Source organism: Triticum dicoccoides, chromosome 7A (genome assembly GCF_002162155.2).
Source record: "Triticum dicoccoides isolate Atlit2015 ecotype Zavitan chromosome 7A, WEW_v2.0, whole genome shotgun sequence".
Taxonomy (NCBI): Eukaryota; Viridiplantae; Streptophyta; class Magnoliopsida; order Poales; family Poaceae; genus Triticum; species Triticum dicoccoides.
Window position 1 is genome coordinate 13,284,395 of NC_041392.1, and position 23,724 is coordinate 13,308,118.

At 41.3% G+C, this 23,724-nt stretch overlaps 1 protein-coding gene and 1 pseudogene across 2 annotated transcripts in view; one reads left to right on the forward strand and one right to left on the reverse strand.

Annotated features, from left to right (window-relative positions):
* The window catches only part of LOC119330444 (dolichyl-diphosphooligosaccharide--protein glycosyltransferase subunit DAD2), a 1,762-nt gene extending 1,098 nt beyond the window's left edge, over positions 1 to 664 (forward strand). For both annotated transcript variants that reach the window (XM_037603549.1, XM_037603550.1), the window contains exons 4-6: positions 69 to 156; positions 247 to 290; positions 375 to 664. In XM_037603549.1, coding sequence (XP_037459446.1) covers positions 69 to 156; positions 247 to 290; positions 375 to 458 — 216 coding nt within the window. In that variant the 3' untranslated portion in view covers positions 459 to 664. The remainder of the gene's footprint in view (positions 1 to 68; positions 157 to 246; positions 291 to 374) is intronic.
* Positions 665 to 1,394: 730 nt separating this feature from the next.
* On the reverse strand, positions 1,395 to 11,577 carry LOC119332851 (annotated as a pseudogene).
* Between the last annotated feature and the right edge of the window lie 12,147 nt (positions 11,578 to 23,724).

Below are 23,724 nucleotides of genomic sequence, written 5' to 3' on the forward strand. Positions count from 1 at the left end.
TTAACCTTGGCGTGGTATCGCTGAGCCATTTGCAGACTACTGAAATGCTCTTGGTTGTGACAAAACAGGTCGTTTACATGGGAATAGTTGGGTCATTCCCCTTCAACTCTTTCCTGTCTGGTGTCCTGTCATGCATTGGAACTGCAGTGCTTGGTGGTAAGAATTTCTTTTTTTTACCCCTCCGGTTTCTATTCCCCCTTCCCTGTCTCCAGGATATATAATATAGAACTGTCGATGTTTTTGCAGTTTGCCTCCGTATTCAAGTCAACAAGGACAACAAGGAATTCAAGGTAACTCTACTTCCACTGCTATTTGTATGTCAAATTATTCTTTGGATTCCAACATAACATTCTATGTTGAAACATTATCTGCAGGATCTTCCCCCGGAGAGGGCCTTTGCTGATTTCGTCCTGTGCAATCTGGTGCTCCACCTGGTGATCATGAACTTCCTTGGATGAGCAACTGTCATACAAGCTGTCGAGATTTTGTAGTGTCCTAATGTCTAAGACTGTCAGCATGTTAGATATTCATGTGGCACCATACACACCTATGTAATCCGAGAGTTTCTCTATGAACTATAATAATTCAGTGGATTTAGTGTTAACTTTGTGGAACATGAGAACTTATTCGATTGAGTGAAGACAGCGAAAAGTGATCACTTAAATATTAGTATTGTTCACTCATGATGCTGTGCTGAAAAAAACAGTGACCTGCTTAAAATGCAGTTCTGATGGCTGCAATGCACATTGATTAGTAAACCTGAATTCAGAATATGTCATAAGGCTTGTAGCCAACAACAAAATTATTAGATACAGCTTGTGCTTTGTGGAACATCACAACTCTCTCTTTAGGCTGATGTGAGGAAGAAAATCTCAATTCAGTGAGCATATGTCCTCATCATCCAATCTGAAGTTTTGATCTCAAAAACAAAAAGCATCCAGTCCGAAGTTGCAAGACCAGTTACAAATTAGCATTCCCTCATCTCATATTTCAATCACCATTTGCTCCTTGTGTCGTCAGGCTTATTGTTTGTTTGGAAGACAACTCATAACCACTTGACATCACAGTAATGCTCCGGTTGAACATATTAATAGAGTAGTGAATTGTTCATGATCAAACAATACAAAAAAAGATTCACACTGCAATTTTGTGTTTAACAGAACCCAACACTCAATACTCAGGAGAACACCTACAAGTATCGATGATTACAAAGACCAGTTACACATTAGCCTTCTCTCGTCAGAACTTGCAAACATTTTATTACTTGTTGCGTCTTCAGGCATAGTTTTTCCTTGGAAGGCACCTGATGAACACATGCTGCTCTGACTGAACATGTTGGTTCAAAATAATTTCATAAAATTAACAGAGTAGTTAGTGTTTGCAGTCAATCAATATATAAAGATAATCCATTTCACACAGTGCAATGCTGTGGGGCAGTAGAACTCAACACTGAGCACTGAGCTCTGATCAATGAAACAGCCACAAGTATCCATGATATCTAAGTCTCTACTCGAAGAAGGCCAATATCCATCTACAATTTGGAAACAGAAGCAACATCACAGCATCTGACACCAAACCAAGCGACCTTCCCCTACTTCTAAACTACTACTTGAAATCTTAGCACTCCTAACGGCCCTGTCAACGTTATCACCCTCAAGCCACTTCTGGCTTCAGGCGTGCAGCAATTCAGCAGGCAAGGATGCAGGGTCAAGCTCCCAGCAATCACCAGGAGGCAGTGTCGAGGCTTCACCCTTGGAGACTTTCCTCGCCGGTGTCTGATGCGAAAGCAACCCAACATCGCCCTCCCGGAGGTACTGAACGGCACGGACACCAATCTCGCGGCGGGTGAAGATGCTCCTGAAACCCTCCACCTTCTCCAGGTAGCCGAAGCTGATGCCGTGGACTTCACTGTACCCGCTGAGGAACACCACAAAGTCATACTTGGGCCTCCCGGTGTCGATGTACTCTCCGGCATAGAGCGCCCAGACCGAACCCTTTTTGGGGTAAACACGATACGCCTCCCTCGCCACCTTCTCGCAAGCGACAAGATGCGAGAAGACGTTCACCGAGTGCACCGTGACTTCTCTCCCAACCTTGAACGCCCCACATGGCTTGCCCTCCTTCCCATCAGGCTGGTGCTCCAGCCACCGTATCTGGGCACGGAACTGCCTGCCCGGCAATGCCGTCTCCACCAGCGCATAGTGCCGCGGCATGCCATCGTCGTCCCCATACAATGCCCACACCTGGCCTCTCTTGAAGCATTTCTCCATGCGGTCGGCGTCGAAGTTGTAGAAGTCAGAGTCCTCCACAGCCATCTGCCCCGAGTGATAGCTATCCGGCTCCTCCTCGGGCACCTCCAGTTCCGACTGCTCGTCAGAATCGTCACTGGATGAGCTCTGTGCGGCCCTCTGGTCTTTCCCTTTCCTCTTGGCGAGCTGGAGCTGCATCTCGGCGAGCGTCTTCTCCGGCTTGTGCTTCTTGGGCGGCGGAGGAGGGGGCACCTCGGCGGCGAGGAACGACCGGCGGCAGGAGGGGCATGTGAGGCGGAAGCCCACGTACTGCCGGTCGAACTCGTGGAGGAGGCGGCAGCCGGCGCAGGCCGTCCAGAAGGTGGGCGGCGGGGGCGGCGCCTCCCGCTCCTCCTTGAGCGCGGCGTAGGCGTCGGCCGCGCGGCGGAGCGCCTCCTGCGCCGCGGCGGCGGCGGCGGGGTAGGAGCAGGCGCCGTCGCCGGGGCGGAGGGATCTGGAGAGGGACTTGTAGTGGCGCCGGATGGCGTCGGGGTCGCTGGCGAGGGAGGACTTGGGGTCCTCGGGGAGGAGGAGGGTGGCGCGGGGGGAGCCGGCGTCGGCCAGGAGGACGGAGGTGGCGGCGAGGAGGACGGAGGCGACTGCGGAGCCCGGGTCGAGGCGGGCGGCGCGGCGGGCCTGCCTCTGCGCGGCGCGGAGGCGGCCCGCGGAGAGGTCGGCCTCGGCCTGCGCCAGCGCCGCGGCCGCCGTGGAGGTCGGCGAGGAGGCGTCGCCGGGCATCGTCGTCGGCCGCCGCCGGCGTGAGGGTTTGCTCGCGGTTTTGGTTGGGTGGGTGGGCTTCGGCTGTGGAGTGCTAGTTGAGAGTAGGGCAGCTTTGTGTCGTACGTGGGCTGGCCCGTCTTTGTTTTGTTTGGGCTTTATGTAGAAAACTAACCTCTGTAACCAACGTCCAGGCCTGTGATATTTTTTATCCTCCTCTGGTAGGTCCTCTATGGTTCTTCTGTATACAAAATCAATAGCCATGTACATGTATATTGAGTGGAAAATAATCCATGCAATTTTTCTTAAAATAATAGGATCGGCACTACTTTCATTTTTCAAGGGTCTGCATTGGAGGCTTTCACGGAGATCATAAAAGGCGATGAACAGGCCCTATGTACGTTCCTACTAAATGATGTCTCACAAGGTTACTTAGTACTGGTTATAAATCTTCGCATGCTCTCGGTATCTCTGTTCGCTCGTTTATTTTGGGATCTGAGCAGGAGGATGTATTAGCCTGGTACGAATCCTGCACATTGTTTTTTTTTTTTTGAAACGGAAAAAACAAAATTTCCGCTGATAGGCATGAGGCAGCAACTCCAAAAGGTTCATACAAACTGAAATTGTTTTGCAACATGAGGTCCAAAGAAAACAGGCATTCCCCACTTGGCGACAGATGGGTTCGAGCGCACTACTTAACGTCTTGCAACTTGTGTCGAGAACCGACACCATTCGTCTTGCTATGATTACAAAGTTCTGCTCAAGTCAAGCGCTTGTGGTGCCATGGAGCGCTCCCCGTCTTTGATCATCAGTAGCGGCACAAACCGGTCTAAGCACGGAGCACTCAATGGCGACTATAGCGTCACAACCTGCAACCTGTCACTGAGGTAGAATGGACCGGGAGATCAGTTCGGCCACAGCATAAGGTGATGTTGGAATTATTGGAGGGGAAAGTACTAATGAACTTGGATGTGTACCTGCCAGATGTTTCAGAGCAGAAACGTATGCCATTTCCCTGCTTGAGTGGTGAGTGTCGCCAGCAGTCAAGCCTACACATACGCATGTGTACGGCAAAATCAGAGGATGGAGCACTGTGACATCTGAACAAAATGATACTGCACAGGCATAGGAAACTCGACCAGCTGGTTACGACGTGTAAACTCACTAGTAGAAAAAGGGTCTAATGTAAAATACATTAGTTCCGATTTGTAACTGAACCGGCACTAATGTGACAATTAGTGTCGGTTCGAACGGCTAGCCGGATGGCGAACATTAGTACTGGTTCGTGGCGAACCTTTAGTACCGGTTCGTGCCACGAACCGGTACTAAAGAAGCTGTGGCAGGCTGTGGCCAGACTGTGGCCAGGCTTGGGCCTCACCAGCACTTTTAGTACCGGTTCATGCCACAAACCGGTAGTAGAGGTTTTTAGTTGATTCTTTCTGCAGCGGTTTTTAGTCCCACCTCGCTCCGCTAACAGGGTTTTACCACCTTCAATATTTGGTCTTCATTGAACTCTATGTATAGAATTTGTGGCCGCAATATGAGTCTTCTCCAGTTTCTAAACCGGTGAGGACTTATATTGACAATTCAGATTGTACACCAAAAGATTATTGATGGTCAGTGTATTTTTAATTTATATTTTTACATGTTTACACATAGCAGTAGCGCGTTTTGGCTAAAAGGCGCTAATGATCAATGTATTTTTGATGTATATTTTTACATGTTTACACAATGTCTTTTAAAGTATCAGAGTTTCGTACGAAAACTCATCTGCTACAAAGGCATTTCATTTAATACCGGTTCTAAAAAAATGGTGGCAGGCTGTTGTCAGGCTGGGGCCCCACCAGCACCTTTAGTACCGGTTCGTGGCATGAATCGGTACTAGAGTTTTTTAGTTGATTCTTTTTGCAGCTATTTTTTAGTCCCACCTCGTCAAGCGAGAGGCACTCGCAGCGGTTTATAAGCCCTGAGTGCAGAGACGATGAAGGAGAGGCACAATGGTCACCTGCACGTTGCTTAGCTTCATGCCTTGAGGAAATGGTGTAGACTGCACGGAGCTATGTGTTCGGTTCTCAAGGCCTGAAGCTAAGCAACGTGCAGGCGAGCATTGCGCCTCTCTTTCATTTTTAATAACTTATTTTAACTCTGGACTTTTTGTGCATTCATTATGCACCATTCAAAATCACATCATCAATGTTCAACATTTTTCGCCCTTCATTTGCTATTTTTCATTGATTTTATGATTTGTTTTGAGCTAAATGACCCTAAAATTGAAAAGCACTACAAATGAACTCTGAAAAGGTTGAAAGTTGGCATGGTATCATCATTTCACCCACATAGCATGTGCAAACTGGACAATTTCTTTCGAAGTATCAGAGTTTCGGACGAAAACTCATCTGTTACAAAGGCATTTCATTTTTTAAACTTCTTACAACTCCAGACTTTGTGTGCGTTCATTATGCACCATTCAAAGCCACATCATCAACTTTCAACCCTTTCTGCCTTCATTTGCTATTTTTCATGCATTTACTGATTTGTTTTGAGCTAAATGACCCTGAAATTAAAAAGCACTATAAATGAACTCTGAAAATGTTGAAAATTGACATGGTATCATCATTTCACCCACATAGCATGTCCAAAAAAGTAGAGAGGGTTACGGCAAAAACTGGATGTACTTCGTGTACAAGCTGGATAATCTCTTTCGAAGTATCAGGGTTTCGGACGAAAACTCGTCTGTTACAAAGGCATTTCATTTTTTTAAACTTATTACAACTCCAGACTTTTTGTGCGTTCATTATGCATAATTCAAAGCCACATCATCAAGTTTCAACCCTTTCTCCCTTTATTTGCTATTTTTCATGCATTTACTGATTTGTTTTTGAGCTAAATGACTCTGAAATTAAAAAGCACTACAAATGAACTCTGAAAAGGTTGAAACTTGGCATGGTATCATCATTTCACCCACATAGCATGTGTAAAAAAGTAGAGAGGGTTACGACAAAAACTGGATGCATTTCGTGTACAAACTGGACAATCTCTTTCGAAGTATCACGGTTTCAGACGAAAACTCATCTGTTACAAAGGCATTTCATTTTTTAAACTTATTACAACTCCAGACCTTTTATGCGTTCATTATGCACCATTCAAAGCCACGTCATTAACTTTCAACCCTTTCTGCCTTCATTTGCTATTTTCATGAATTTAGTGATTTGTTTTGAGCTAAATGACCCTGAAATTGAAAAGCACTACAAATGAACTCTGAAAAGGTTGAAACTTGGCATCGTATCATCATTTCATACCATGTCGAGTTTCAACCTTTTTAGAGTTCATTTGTAGTGCTTTGCACGTAATGTTTTTTAAACTATTCAAATTTCACCCAAAATTTGGTGAAATGATGATCAAATTTCATTTTTAATTTTTTTAATCTATTCAAATTTGAAAACTACTGGCGCTAACAAAAAATTTGTAATTTTTTTGTACCTAAAGCTAAAATATTCATAAAAAACTCTAAATACAGCAAAAAACAACTCAAAAATAAATATAAGAAAATAAATAAAGCAGAAAAGAAAAAAACTACATAAAAATACAACTTTGCGCGCTGCCCAGTGGACCTGCTTGGCCTTGGGCCAGAATGCATGCCCGTGAGGCCCACCAGGCCCATAGGGCAGCGCGGCAAAGTTAGGCCCAGAAGCCTGCTATAGAGAGGAGCTCGAGAGAGCTACCGCACTGGGGCTTATAAACCAGTGCGGACGCTCCTCCGCTAGCGAGGTGGGACTAAACTTTGTCACCGCGGGTGGCAGCGAACCACCTTTAGCACCGGTTGGTGGCTCCAACCGGTACTAAAGGGACCTTTAGTAGCGGTTGGAGCGTACCGGTTGGAGCCACCAACCGGTACTAAAGGCATGCGCTTCCCGCCGCTTGGCCTGGCCAAAACAGACCTTTAGTACCGGTTGGTGACTCCAACCGGTACTAAAGGCCCCTCCTATATATATAGCACTTACGAAAATTTCAGTTAGTTTCTTCTTCATCTGCTTCGTCGTCGTGCCCATCCCCGTCGCGCGCGCCCATCCTCGTCCTCGTCGCCATCGCCGTCCCCGTCCCCGCACCCGTCGTGTGCGCCTATCCCCGCTCCCGTCGCCGCGCGCGCCCGTACCACGTTGTCAATCCCGCGCGCGCCGCCCCTACCAGCGGCCCGCCCCGTCGCTGCCCCCCGTCGCCTTGCATCGTCGGCGGTTGCCCCACTGTAAGACCGCCCACTACCTACTATGGCATTTTCATAGCCATTCCGAGATATATTGCCATGCAACTTTCCACCGTTTCATTTATTATGACACGCTTCATCATTGTCATATTGCCTTGCATGATCATGTAGTTGACATCGTATTTGTGGCAAGGCCACCATGCATAATTTTTCATACATGTCACTCTTGTTTCATTACCAATCCCGGTACACCGCCGGAGGCACTCATATAGAGTCATATTTTGTTCTAGTATCGAGTTGTAATCATTGAGTTGTAAATAAAAATAGAAGTGTGATGATCATCATTAATAGAGCATTGTCCCATGAAAAAAAAGAGAAAGACCAAAATAAAAAAGGAAAAGAAAAAAATAAAGGCCAAATAAAAAAAGGAAGGCCCAAAAAAGGGAAAAGAAGGGACAACGCTACTATCCTTTTTCCACACTTGTGCTTCAAAGTAGCACAATGATTTTTATGATAGAGAGTCTCTTATTTTGTCACTTTCATATACTAGTGGGAATTTTTTCATTATAGAACTTGGCTTGTATATTCGAACAATGAGCTTCCTCAAATGCCCTAGGTCTTCGTGAGCAAGCAAGTTGGATGGACACCCACTTAGTTTCTTTTGTTGAGCTTTCATACATTTATAGCTCTAGTGCATCCATTGCATGGCAATCCCTACTCCTTGCATTGACATCAATTGATGGGCATCTCCCTAGCCCGTTGATTAGCCGCGCCAATGTGAGACTTTCTCCCTTTTTGTCTTCTCCACACAACCCCCATCATTACTCTATTCCACCCATAGTGCTATGTCCATGGCCCACGCTCATGTATTGCGTGAAGATTGAAAAAGTTTGAGAAATACTAAAGTATGAAACAAGTGCTTGGCTTGTCATTGGGGTTGTGCATGATGAGAGCATTTTTGTGTGACAAAAATGAAGCATGGCCAAACTATATGATTTTGTAGGGATAAGCTTTCTTTGGCTATGTTATTTTGAGAAGACATAATTGCTTAGTTAGTATGCTTGAAGTATTATTATTTTTATGTCAATATTAAACTTTTATCTTGAATCTTTCGGATTTGAACATTCATGCCACAATAAAGGAAATTACATTGAAAATTATGTTAGGTAGCATTCCACATCAAAAATTCTGTTTTTATCATTTACCTACTCGAGGACGAGCAGGAATTAAGCTTGGGGATGCTTGATATGTCTCCAACGTATCTATAATTTTTGATTGTTCCATACTATTATATTATCTATTTTGGATGTTTAATGAGCTTTACTATGCACTTTTATATTATTTTTGGGACTAACCTAGTAACCAAAGGCCCAGTGCAAATTGCTGGTTTTTTTGCCTATTTCAGTGTTTCGCCGAAAAGGAATATGAAATGGAATCCAAATGGACTGAAACCTTCGCGAGGATCGTTTTTGGAACAAACGCAATCCAGGGGACTTGGAGTGGACGTCAATGAAGCAACGAGGCAGCCATGAGGGAGGGAGGCGCGCCTAGGGGGGTAGGCGCGCCCCCACCCTCATGGGCCCCTCGTAGCTCCACCGACCTACTTCTTTCGCCTATATATAGTCTTATACCCTAAAAACATGCAGGGGAGCCACGAAACCTATTTTCCACCGCTGCAACCTTCTGTACCCGTGAGATCCTATCTTGGGGCCTTTTCCGGCGCTCCGCCGGTGGGGGAATCGATCACGGAGGGCTTCTACATCAACACCATAGCCTCTCCGGTGATGTGTGAGTAGTTTACCATAGACCTTCGGGTCCATAGTTATTAGCTAGATGGCTTCTTCTCTCTCTTTGGATCTCAATACAAAGTTCTGCTCGTTTCTCTTGGAGATCTATTCGATGTAATTCTTTTTGCGGTGCGTTTGTCGAGATCCGATGAATTGTGGGTTTATGATCCAGATTATCTATGAACAATATTTGATTCTTCTCCGAATTCTTATATGCATGATTTGATATCTTTGTAAGTCTCTTCGAATTCTCAGTTTGGTTTAGCCTACTAGATTGATCTTTCTTGCAATGGGAGAAGTGCTTAGCTTTGGGTTCAATCTTGCGGTGGTCGATCCCAGTGACAGAAAGGGAACCGACACGTATTGTATTGTTGCCATCGAGGATAAAAAGATGGGTTTTATATCATATTGCTTGAGTTTATCCCTCTATATCATGTCATCTTGCCTAATGCGTTACTCTGTTCTTATCAAATTAATACTCTAGATGCATGCTCGATAGCGGTCGATGTGTGGAGTAATAGTAGTAGATGCAGAATCGTTTCGGTCTACTTGACACGGACGTGATGCCTATGTTCATGATCATGTCTAGATATTCTCATAACTATGCGCTTTTCTATCAATTGCTCGGCAGTAATTTGTTCACCCACCGTAGAATTCGCTATCTTGAGAGAAGCCACTAGTGAAACCTATGGCCCCGAGTCTATTTCCATCATATTAATCTCCCGTCAACTAGCTATTTATGTCGCCATTTATTTTGCAATCTTTATTTTCCAATCTATACAACAAAAATACCAAAAATATTTATCTTATTATCTTTATCAGATCTCATTTTTGCAAGTGGCGTGAAGGGATTGACAACCCCTTTATCGCGTTGGTTGCAAGGTTCTTGATTGTTTGTGCAGGTACTAGGGACTTGGGTGTTATCTCCTACTGGATTGATACCTTGGTTCTCAAAAACTGAGGGAAATACTTACGCTACTTTGCCACATCACCCTTTCCTCTTCAAGGGAAAACCAACGCATGCTCAAGAGGTAGCAAGAAAGATTTATGGCGCCGTTGCTGGGGAGGCTTACGACAAGTCAAGTCAAGATTTGATCTCCCGCCAACGTGCGATTTCTGGCGCTGATGCCGGGGAGATCTACGCACAAGTCAAGACATACCAAGTACCCATCACAAACTCTTCTCCCTTGCACTACATGATTTTCCATTTGCCTCTCGTTTTCCTCTCCCCCACTTCACCTTTGCCTCTTTCCCGTTTGCCTTTCTTTCGCCATGGCCGATTCTAAAAGGGCTAAGGGTTCTCTCCCGGGTTTTAGTACTTTGGATAACCCTTTTGTCCTCTCTAAGCTCATAAATAATGATGCTATGGAAAGATCTACCGGGGTTATCAATGAGGGTTTGAATAATTTCGATGAAGATGATCCTGGGATTTTTCGTTATTTACTTGATGAGGCTTTGAAAAGATGCTTGGGATAGGCCATTAAGGATCCGAGCTAGCTATGTGCCCCAATATCAAATTGAGATATACCTAAAAAGATTTTATGTTGGCTTACCCTCTTTGTTCAAGCAAGTTTTAGATTCTATTTTTGAAGAAGGTTTTCTTGAGGGGGATGCCATAGATTTTATGTTGGCTTACCCTCTTTTGTGCTTTTATCAAAATGAAATTATCAAAGAGATGAAGGCTAGCTTTGATGCAAATTTCCGTAGCGTGATTAATCTTTCTTCCACCATTAATGGCCATGGGCTTTCGCAAAATAGAAAGATAAATGCTATAGATAAGAAATTTTCTCTTTTCTTCCCCAACACCAAAGATGGCAATACCTAGATCTATTCTTGTTTTTATGCTTAGCTAGGGGCGTTAAATGACACTACAAGAAACCTGTTAATCCATGACGGATTTCCGATGACAATTTCAAAATTTGTCATGAACCCCGCAGTATAGACCCACAAGCCCACTAAAGCCCGCCTAAAGCCCTAAACCTTTTGCCCTTATAAAAGCTAACCCTAAACACTCCTGTCCCCAACCTCTTTCTCCATCCACCGCCACCATGCCTCGCCTCTCCTAGATCCCGTCCTCTGCCTCCACCTCCCCGCCTCCAAGCGATGATGAGAACCCGAGATCCGTGGCGACATGGGCTGCAGCGGCCCGATGGAAGCGATGGCCATCCCTAGCAGCTGTGGCGTGCCTCTGCTGCTCACAACCAACGACCCGGGCCATGGATCTACGGCAGATGCCTCCCTCCTCTGTCTCCCAGGTCGCGCAACTGCCTAGCCGTCCGGAGATTCGGAGCAGCAATCGCTAGACGAGGAGAGGACGACGACCGTGACCTGTGGGAGGCCGGACCTCGACCTTGGCAGCAACGTCGACGCCCTGCACAAGGTCCCTCCCTGCTTCACCGATCTTCTCCTATCTCATTTTTTACTTCCTTTCCTCTACCATCCCCAATCGAAGTTTATGTCTTTGATTCAGATCAGCAGGACCTCTCTGCCACTCCGGTTTGATGGACAGCGATGAATGGGACCCAGGCTCGAGCCCGATGAGCGGGGCAAGCTTGATGGCGAGGTCCTCTGCCCCGACCACCATGATTCCCCATAGAACAAGAAGGTCGACCCTCTCGCCCTGTTTTTCTTTTCTTTCCAAGTGATTGTTGCTCTGCTGTAGCATAGTTCTCCAGGGGCTATCTAATTTTGTTGGACTGAACGTGATGTAGAAAATGTGGCCACTTCGTTTTCCTGATACTCAGAAGTTACAACCAATGATAGACTAGTTCTGTTGGCTCTTTCTTTTTCTTCTCTTGTCGTGTGAGCACTAGCAGTAGTGTAGAATTTGTGAGATCTGCTAGTTAGTTAAGAACTACTAATTTAATAATTAAATGCCCCATGAGATGCTCCTGTTGGTTCCTTGGATTTTTGTTGATTGTGGAATAAAAGTAATTTATTAATCTCACTCAATGGATTGACGAAGAGTAAGATTTTTAACTAGCGCTGCTATTAATTACACTGCTTCTCTGTTATATATTATGTACAAACTTTCTATGTGTTATCATCATTTGGTTAATCAGTCCTCCTCGCATAGTCTCGCTCTCGCACTAATTACATATACAAGTTTAGTGTCAGATCCATGAAATAAACTTACTACCATCGTTTTGTTGCAGCAAATATTACATATTTTGTTCATTGCACCTTGTCGTACTCACCGGCAGGGTATTATTTGCTGCTATCTTGGATTGTACCAATTGGGTTTATTTACTACTCCCATCCGTCCCATAATATAAGAACGTTTTTGACACTAGTGTAGTGCCAAAAACGTTCTTATATTATGGGACAGAGGGAGTATTATTCTGTAAGATTTTTCTCATGCTAGTTTTCTGGTTTGTCTTGCCTGAACAACCTCTAACTTTGGTTTTCGTGGAGACAAAATGAAAATCTGATTCATTGAGATATTGGCTATACAATAGAGGTTTCCCTACAATGGCGATCCATGGTGACAGAACACAGGAGGTTAATACATATTCTGGACTCCTCTGTCCTCACCTAACTTGTTCGTTAGCAGTAATATAAAACTGCAATGGCAACAGATTCTATCTGCCATGCTGTTTTAACACTGGAAGCTGAAGAACAAGAGACATTTTTCTAAGCATGCTATACTTGTATGAGTTGCAGATTTCATAAGTGTCAAGGATATATCTAGCTTAAGCATATGTACACCACTTGTTATACATATGGCTTTGCTTGGAGTATCTCTGCTAAGATTCTAGCTAGTTTTATCTTCCTTGTGTCCACCTATTGTGCTTATCTGAATATAAGAACAATTAGGCTGTAGTTATCATTAAACTATTAATGATAGCTGTATGTAGTTACTCCAGGCATGTGATTCGCATTATTTTTGGAAGAGAGGAAAGCTTTGCCTTGTATATTAAGAAAGAAATAAAATGTCAAAATATATGTATATGCCAGAGTTGCACATGTAACAGAAACATGTGATCACAGATTACTACTAGTCTATTTCATGTAACCATGTAAATTGATTATTTTTTATATGACACTCATTTGGAATTTTCTTAAAGTTGCTTGACTAGTCTATGCCACTTAAATATGATACACACTGTTTACTGTTGTTAGTGCTTTGAGATTGACTTGCAGCATAAACATTGAGTTTCATGTGTAAATTGGATGTAGTTTGACGATCAGAGGCTTTGCGTCGTGCATATTGTTTGTTAGTGATGCCATGTTTTTGTCATAGATACTTTGTTATTCTCATTTGTAGCAACTCTTAGATTTAAGAACTTTGGACAGTACGTAATTAATTTTTTTCGCTTGTTCTAATTCTCTTATTTATACTATATATTTCTATCACAAGTATCTAATGTTGTAAATATGCTAGGTATGATGATGAAATGATAGTTGCCTACAGGAGTCTGATGACAAGAACCTGAATAACAACCTGAATAATATAGTACTTAGTTTTGTGATGTGTGTATTGTTACTGTCATTTGAAACACTTTTTTGAATTAATTTTAGGAAACCTTATGTTTAGTCTTGTTTTATGGTAGATACAGTGTTATTCTCATTTGTTGGCACCATAAGATTTAAGAATTATGGACAACATGTAATTCATTTTTATATTTTTTGTAATTGTATTATTTCTACTATCTATTCATATATAACAGTATCTAAGGTTCTTGTAAATATGTAGGTAAGATTGGGAAGTGGGCTACTTGGTGCCGCTCATCACAATCAACCAAGACATGATGGCTGCCATTGGGAGCGCTGGCAGCAAGAACCTAAATAACAACCTTGATAGTTTGTATGTTTTGTTGATCTAAAATGAATTGTACTCATTCCTAAGCGTAACGTGTCATATATATTGTCGATCTATATTGTAAGTTGTCATTTTGTAGAAGATTTTGTAAACTGCTATGTTGTGGATACATACAAAAGGTGGTTGCATACTGGTTGAACTATGTAATGTTACACTTTGCAAATACTTTCTCTTGGCCAAAATTAGCATTAGGATTTGTGTATTACATAATGGTAAACACATATTGGGTAAAAAATGGGATAATGTGCTCAACCATGACGAATTTTGTGACGGAAAAGAGTATCCACGTAGGCAGCCATGTCATTCAAATTGGTAAATAAAAAATCCTACGTGGCATTTATCGATGGCAGATTGTTCTGTCACAATGGATTGGGCCTGAGCGGGCCTGGGGCAGATCCATGACGGACAAGAACCGTCATGTAAGGTACGTGTGAAATTATGACGCGATATACATGACGGATTTCAAGTCCGTCATGGATGGGCACCCTTGACAGTTTTCTGTCGATCCATGACGGATCAAAACTGTCACGTATTAACATATTTCTTGTAGTTGTATAGCGCTTGTTGGGAGGCAACCCAATTTTATTTTTGTTCCTGTTTAGTAATAAAAAATTTATCTAGCCTCTGTTTAGATGAGGTTTTATGTTTTAATTAGTGTTTGTGCCAAGTAAGACCTATAAGATCTTGTTGGGTGATAATTATCTGATCTTGCTGAAAAAACCAGAAACTTTCTGCTCACGAAAACAATTGTTAAAAATCACCAGAAAGTGATAAAATACTGATTCCAATTGCAGTAGATCAATAATCAAATTATCTAGGTCGTCCGATTTTGGCAGATGTTTCTGAGTTGCATAATTTTGCATGATACAGATTACTACAGACTGTTCTGTTTTTGACAGATTCTGTTTTTCGTGTGTTGTTTGCTTATTTTGATGAAACTATGGCTGGTATCGGGGGGTACGAACCCTAGAGAAGTTGGAATAGAGTAGGTTTAACACCAATATAAATAAAGAATAAGTTTATTACAGTACCTTAATGTGGTGGTTTGTTTTCTTACACTAACGGAGCTCATGAGATTTTCTGTTGAGTTTTGTGTTGTGAAGTTTTCAAGTTTTGGGTAAAGTTCAATGTATTATGGAATAAGGAGTGGCAAGAGCCTAATCTTGGGGATGCCCAAGGCACCCCAAGGTAAAATTCAAGGACAACCAAAAGCTTAAGCTTGGGGATGCCCCGGAAGGCATCCCCTCTTTCGTCTTCGTCTATCGGTAACTTTACTTGAGGCTATATTTTTATGTTAGATATTAAGGTTAAATGTTAGATGAATTAGCTGAATTAGCAGCTAGATATTAATGTTAGATGCGTTAGTTTTTTTATACTTTTAGTTATAGATGAATTAGATATATTCATGTTAGATGAATTAGATGAATTAGCAGCTAGATATTAATGTTAGATGAGTTAGTTTTTTATACTTCTAGTTGTAGATGAATTAGATATATTAATGTTAGATGAATTAGATATATTAAATTTAGGTATATGAGATTTGATCATCTAATTAAAATTTTACTATATATAACTAGCTACTTCATTTTTAGTAAGAAAATTAATATAACTAGTTTATTTTTAGTAAGTGCTTAGTTGAATTAATAGAACTAGTAAGCATGTTTATCAATTAATGTTTCAACTATGAACATAGGAAATGTCTGACGATGAAAAGGATTTCGGTATGTGCGAATACTGCGAAGACATGCGCGGCCTGTGCGACGGAAATTTCCTAGTTGAAGGTAGGCGCTTCAGCATCAAGCTGGATGGGACCTTCGAAGTGGATACAGTAAGTCACAGCGACAAGTCTTTTTTCGTAATTAAGCATGACTTATGCTTCATTTGCTTCAACTTATAATTTTAATTTTTTACTATTCTACTAGTGTATCCCCTGCCATGCAAGAATTTTTGTCTTGGATAAGATAGGTTTCAGTCCTAAGAAAACTATGGAGGTAAAGAGAGTTTACTTGAAGACCGCATGGTTATACCTTTGACGTAAAATTATACAATGCAGACACCTACACCTATTTTGAATGCAAAACTTGGCAAAGCACTATGCAAGGCTTATGCATTTGAGCCTGATATGATTATCACCTTTGATATTCATCCGGAAGATGATATTGAAGGTAATAGAGACATTTGGGTCAATGTGCAGATGCCTCCAGTTCTACCATTATGTGAGTTTCTCAACCATATTTATGTCTTCGATATTTTTTATTCAAAAATAGTTGACAACTAATTTCTTTCAACAGCTTATTTCCATTCAAGCAAACATGTCCGGCGCTTGGTAGACAAGACCGTCCACTGTCCCGGGGCTGAACTAAACTGCGAGGAGATAAGTCATTATGTTTCATGGCTTGAGGATCTTGATGCTGTCAAGAGAAATTATTTTTCTGAACTTGAAAATCTTAGTACTCAAAACGTGCGGCCAATAATGTTCGTATTGAACTACGGTCACATCTATTTAGGAAAGATGGTAAGCTTTTTACTATTTGACCTTAGTGCATCTTTTGCATACATTATTTTTTAAGCTAAAATTCATTGCTAAGTATGTTACTATACGATGTTCTTCAATAGGGACTCCCGATGATAGTTGTGCCTCAGTGGATCAAGACTAAAGGTCGCATGTCAATGGTTAGCTTATGGCCAAGACATCCTACAACACACATGAGTGCATTCCAGATTTCTAAAACCGAGGAATGCTTAATAGTGAAAGACTGGAGCAAAATTGTGAAGGATCGCAGAGAAGTACTAGTGGGCAGCAATGAGAAGCGCATCCCATGATTAGGAGACAGGTTCATCTGCATGCTCCAATATGATGAATCAGGAGAGCTACACATGTTCTATGCTATTTTACCTGAGAGAGAGCAGCAGGAGTGATTAGCTAGTTCATGCTCTTAGGACTTGTCCTCTCATGTCCCTGTTCTTCGTCTTGAACTTAATCTCTAAGTGATTTGCTTTTGTGGTCTTATGAACACTTATAATCTCATGACCATGTTGAACTCGATGATATCTTTGCTTCTGGTACAAGTGAATGTTTCTTCTTTAAGCTAGCGTTGGTGGTGATTAGATAACGGTAATGACTATGATGATCAAATAGTGGTAATGACGACTATGATGATTATTAGCTAGTGTTGTTGGTGATGATATGATGCAAGATTTTTTATATTAATATGATGATGATAATGATGATTTATTATATCATTTATGCAAGAAACCGCAGATTAGTTTCAACTGGATGGATCCTAGCTAAGTGATCAAGTAATATGGATCCATATTACTTGATCACTTAGGATCCGTCCACTTAAAACTAATCCACGGTACTTTCACCTAGTGATTCAATAACTCATTATAATGTAAAAGCAATCTCTAAATTAAATGGAAAACACAAAATTAAAGAAAAAATAAATAATAAATCCAAAACCCCCAAACCTTTAGTACCGGTTGGTGTTACCAACTGGTACTAAAGGTCTCCCTGCCCCCGTTACTGGCTCGTTCCACGTGGTGGCCCTTTAGTGGCGGTTCATGCTAAACTGGTACTAAAGGGGGGGACCTTTAGTCCCCACCCTTTAGTGTCGGTTACAGAACCGGCACTAAAAGGCCTTACGAACCAGTGCTAAAGCCCAATTCTACACTAGTGATTGTCGATGTGTGTTCGGCGCAAAGACGCTTGCCCAGAGCAATGTCCCTCCGTTTCTCAGTTGTAATCCCTAGTTGCTGTGCGTGAACCTCACCTGGGAAAAATGCACAACAGTAAAATTCAGAGGCAATGCGGCATCTGAATTCTACACAACACTAATCCAGATGGGGTCGGGGGTTCGAACCTTGTGCACCCGTTGCATTGGTGGCGCTGCATTCCTGGGTACAAGGTGTACTCTCAATAGGGGCTCGCCCAATATGAACCCTGCATAGTTGAGAATGACTTAATTAAGACTATAAACAGTTCTAATCTTTTTTCCAGGAAAACACAATGTTCATAAGTGAGCAACATGGGTGTGCATTTTCGGTGTCTGACATCTATATTATTCAGTATGTGTTACCAGACTAGCTTTGACAGTTGGGCATGACCAAAGACGAACTGTAGTTTTCCTTCCTTTTTAGCAGGATGCTGCACTTGGAGTCCCAACAACGTCTACAAGAAGAAGGTTGTATAGTAGACATCAAGCTCTTTTCTGGCGCCGTTGCCAGGGAGGTTAGCGCTTGAAGGTATATCTTTAGATCTTGCAATCGAATCTTTCTATTTCTTGTTTTAGCACTAGTTTAGTTTATAAAAGAAAACTACAAAAAAATATGGAATTGAGTTTGCCTCGTATGCTTCATCTTTTTAATATCTTTCGTGAGTATGATGGAAATGAAAATTTGTGCCAAAGTGTTAGAAGAAGAATGCATTAGAATGTTTGGCACTAAATATTTGAATGATGAGCATGATTGCAATGTTGTTAGTATGAATTCCTTGAATGTCCATGATGCTAATGATATGCAAAGCCACAAGCTTGGGGAAGCTATGTTTGATGAAGATGATATTTTTTGTCCCCCAAGTTTTGATGAGAAAATTTACTATGATGAAAGCATGCCTCCTGTTTATGATGATTATATTGATGAAAGTGGATTTGGAGAGGTCATGACTTTATTTTGTGATGAATCAACTATTTCGGAAGAGGTTCCAATTGATTATGAGAACAAAGTTGCTATCTATGATGATTATTGTGATGACTTGTATGCTATAAAGAATGATGATATCCATGAAATTTGTCATCATGATTTTAACTTTCAATTGGATTATGCCTCACATGATAGTCATTTCGTTGAGTTTACTCCCACTATTCCGAATGAGAAGAATTTTGCTTATGTGGAGAGTAATAAAATTTATATGCTTGTGCATCATGAAAATAGTGCTTTATGTAATAGTTATATTATTGAATTCATTCATGATGCTACTGAAAATTATTATGAGGGAGGAACATATGCTTGTAGGAATTGCAATAATATCAAGTCCCCTCTCTATGTGCTTAAAGTTTTAAAGTTATGCTTGTTTTACCTTCCTATGAAAGTTGATTCTTGTTCCCATAAGTTGTTTGCTCACAAAATCCCTATGCATAGGAAGCGGGTTAGACTTAAATGTGCTAGTCATATTCTTCAAGTTGCTCTCTTTATGTTACAATTCTTATCTTTTATGTGAGCATCATTGAAATCATCATGCCTAGCTAGGGGCATTAAACGATAGCGCTTGTTGGGAGGCAACCCAATTTTTATTTTTGTTCCTTGGTTTTTGTTCCTGTTTAGTAATAAATTAATAATCTAGCCTCTGTTATGATTGAGTTTTTTTGTTTTAGTTAGTGTTTGTGCCAAGTAGAACCGTTGGGAAGACTTGGGGAAAGTCTTGTTGATCTTGCTGTAAAAAGCAGAAACTTTAGCGCTCACGAGAATTGCTGTCATTTTTATTGGAAACTGCTATTTAGTTAATTCTTTTTGCATATGATTAATAGATAAATTCCTCAGGCCACCAATTTATTTGATAATTATTTGGGTTCCAGAAGTTTGCGTTAGTTACAGATTACTACAGACAGTTCTGTTTTTGACAGATTCTGTTTTTCGTGTGTTGTTTGCTTATTTTAATGAATCTATGGCTAGTAAAATAGTTTATAAACCATAGAGAAGTTGGAATACAGTAGTTTTAACACCAATATAAATAAAGAATGATTTTATTGCAGTACCTTGAAGTGGTGTTTTGTTTTCTTTCGCTCACGGAGCTTACGAGTTTTCTGTTAAGTTTTGTGTTGTGAAGTTTTCAAGTTTTGGGTAAAGATTCGGTGGACTATGGAATAAGGAGTGCCAAGAGCCTAAGATTGGGGATTCCCAAGGCACCCCAAGGTAATATTCAAGGACACCCAAGAGCCTAAGCTTGGGGATGCCCCGGAAGGCATCCCCTCTTTCGTCTACTTCCATCGGTAACTTTACTTGGAGCTATATTTATATTCGCCACATGATATGTGTTTTGCTTGGAGCATCAATTTATTTTGTTAGGATTTGCTTGCTGTTATTAGAACAATGTTTTGCATATTTTATTTCAATAAAAGTGGCATTGATAGCCTTTACTATGCCTATTTTACAAGTCTTCATGTTGCTGTTTGAAAACAGAAAGTTTACCGCTGTTGCAATAATTCCCTAGAAAAGTCAGAATGTGATAAAATGTTGAAACCTGTTGCATATTAAGCTCTGATTAATTTACTACAGTGGGAATTTTCTTTCATAATTTTTAGAGTTAGGTAAGTATGGATCTTGCTGCACTCTTTACAGACTGTCCTGTTTAGGCAGATTGCTGTTATGTTTGCATTGTTTGCATATGTTTGCTTCTTTAATGATTCTATTTTAAGATAGGACTATTAAATATCCAGAGGCATTTAGTATGCAATGTTGAATAATAATTTTAGTGATTTTATATAGTAGAGTATGATAAGGTTTTTGCAATGGTTTATACTAACTTATCTCATGAGTCCTTGTTGAGTTTTGTGTGGATGAAGCTTTTGAGATTTAGGGAGACCGTGATATGAGATGAATTAAGGAGACACAAAAGCTCAATCTTGGGGATGCCCAAGGCATCCCAAGATAATATCTCAAGAAGTATCAAGCGTCTAAGCTTGGGGATGCCCCGGTTGGCATCCCACCTTTCTTCTTCAACAACTATCGTTTAGTTTCGGTTGATCCTAAGTTTTGGCTTCTTCACGTGATGTTTTCCATTCTTAGAATGTCATTTTCTTTTGCTTTGCTTGCTGTTTGAATAAAATACCAAGATCTGAAATTATTAAATGTTAGAGAGTCTTCACATAGCTAAATAATTATTTAACTACTCATTGATCTTCACCTATATCTTTCGGAGTAGTTTGTTGTTGCTCTAGCGCTTCACTTATATCTTTTTAGAGAATGATGGTGGTCTTATTTTGTAGAAATAGATGAACTCTCATGCTTCACTTATATTATTTTGAGAGTCTTTAGAACAGCATGGTAGTTTGCTTTGGTTATGAAACAAGTCCTAATATGATGGGCATCCAAGATGGGTATAATAAAAACTTTCATATAGAGTGCATTGAATACTAAGAGAAGTTTAATACTTGATGATTGTTTTGAGATATGGAGATAGTGATATTAAAGTTGTGCTAGTTGAGTAGTTGTGAATTTGATAAATACTTGTGTTGAAGTTTGCAAGTCCCGTAGCATGCACGTATGGTAAACGTTGTGTAACAAATTTGAAACATGAGGCGTTATTTGATTGCCTTCCTTATGAGTGGCGGTCGGGGACGAGCGATGGTCTGTTCCTACCAATCTACCCCCCTAGGAGCATGCGCATAGTGCTTGGTTTTTGATGACTTGTAGATTTTTGCAATAAGTATATGAGTTCTTTATGACTAATGTTGAGTCCATGGATTATACGCACTCTTACCCTTCCATCATTGCTAGCCTCTTCGGTACCGTGCATTGCCCTTTCTCACAATGAGATTTGGTGCAAACTTCGCTGGTGCATCCAAACCCCGTGATATGATACTCTCTTTCATATATAAACCTCCTCATATCTTCCTCAAAATAGCCACCATATCTACGTATTATGGCATTTCCATAGCCATTCCGAGATATATTTCCATGCAACTTTCCACCGTTCTATTTATTATGACACGCTCCATCATTGTCATATTTCTATGCATGATCATGTAGTTGACATCGTATTTGTGGCAAAGCCACCATTCATAATTCTTTCATACATGTCACTCATGAGTCATTGCACATCCCGGTACACCGCCGGAGGCATTCATATAGAGTCATATCTTGTTCTAAGTATCGAGTTGTAATTCTTGAGTTGTAAGTAAACAAAAATTTGATAATCATCATTATTAGAGCATTGTCCTAGTGAGGAAAGGATGATGGATACTATGATTCCCCCAAAAGTCGGGATGAGACTCCGGACGAAAAAAAATAGAAAGGCCAAAAAAAGAGAAGATGGATACTATGATTCCCCCACAAGTCGGGATGAGACTCCAGACGAAAAAAAAGAGAAAGGCAAAAAAAAGAGAAGGCCCAAAAAAAATGTGAGAAAAAGAGAGAAGGGGCAATGCTACTATCTTTTTACCACACTTGTGCTTCAAAGTAGCACCATGATCTCCATGATAGAGAGTCTCCTATGTTGTCACTTTCATATACTAGTGGGAATTTTACTATAGAGCTTGGCTTGTATATTCCAATGATGGGCTTCCTCAAAATGCCCTAGGTCTTCGTGAGAAAGCAAGTTGGATGCACACCCACTAGTTTCTTTTGTTGAGCTTTCATACATTTATAGCTCTAGTGCATCCGTTGCATGGCAATCCCTACTGCTCGCATTGACATCAATTGATGGGCATCTCCCTAGCCCATCGATTAGCCGCGTCGATGTGAGACTTTCTCCTTTTTGTCTTCTCCACATAACACCCTCATTATATTCTATTCCACCCATACTACTATATCCATGGCTGACGCTCATGTATTGCGTGAAAGTTCAAAAACGTTTGAGATTACTAAAGTATGAAACAATTGCTTGCTTGTTGTCGGGGTTGTGCATGATGAGAGCATTATTGTGTGACGAAAATGGAGCATGGCCAGACTATATGATTTTGTAGGGATGAACTTTCTTTGGCCATGTTATTTTGAGAAGACATGATTGCTTAGTTAGTATGCTTGAAGTATTATTATTTTTATGTCAATATTAAATTTTTGTCTTGAATCTTATGGATCTGAATATTCTTGCCACAATAAAGAAGAATTACTTAGAGAAATATGTTAGGTCGCATTCCACATGAAAATTCTATTTTTATCATTTACCCAATCGAGGACGAGCAGGAATTAAGCTTGGGGATGCTGATACGTCTCCAATGTATCTATAATTTTTGATTGTTCCATGCTATTATATTATATGTTTTGGATGTTTATGGGCTTTATTAAACACTTTTATATTATTTTTGGGACTAACCTATTAACCCAGAGCCCAGTGCCAGTTTCTGGTTTTTCCTTGTTTTAGAGTATCGCAGAAAAGGAAAATCAAACGGAGTCCAATTGACCTGAAACTTCACGGAACTTATTTTTGGACCAGAAGAAGCCCACAGAGTATCGGAGATGGACCAGGAGAGTCCCGGGCTGCCCACGAGGGTGGGGGGCGCGCCCCCTGCCTCGTGGACAGCCCGGAGGTCCACCGACGTACTTCTTCCTCCCATATATACCCATATACCCTAAAAACTTCGGAGAGCACAATAGATCGGGAGTTCCGCCGCCAGAAGCCTTCGTAGCCACCGAAAACCAATCTAGACCCGTTCTGGCACCCTGCCGGAGGGGGGAATCCCTCTCCGGTGGCCATCTTCATCATCCCGGTGCTCTCCATGACGAGGAGGGAGTAGTTCTCCCTCGGGGCTGAGGGTATGTACCAGTAGCTATGTGTTTGATCTCTCTCTCTCTCTCTCTCTCTCTCTCTCTCTCGTGTTCTGGAGGTGGTACGATCTTGATGTATTGCGAGCTTTGCTATTATAGTTGGACCTTACGATGTTTCTCCCCCTCTACTCTCTTGTAATGGATTGAGTTTTCGCTTTGAAGTTATCTTATCAAATTGAGTCTTTAAGGATTTGAGAACACTTGATGTATGTCTTGCGTGGGATACTGATACGTCCATTTTGCATCATGCTTTTATATCAATATTTATTGCATTATGGGCTGATATTACACATTATGTCACAATACTTATGCCTATTCTCTCTTATTTTACAAGGTTTACATAAAGAGGGAGAATGCCGGCAGCTGGGATTCTGGCTGGAAAAGGAGCAAATATTAGAGACCTATTCTGCACAGCTGCAAAAGTCC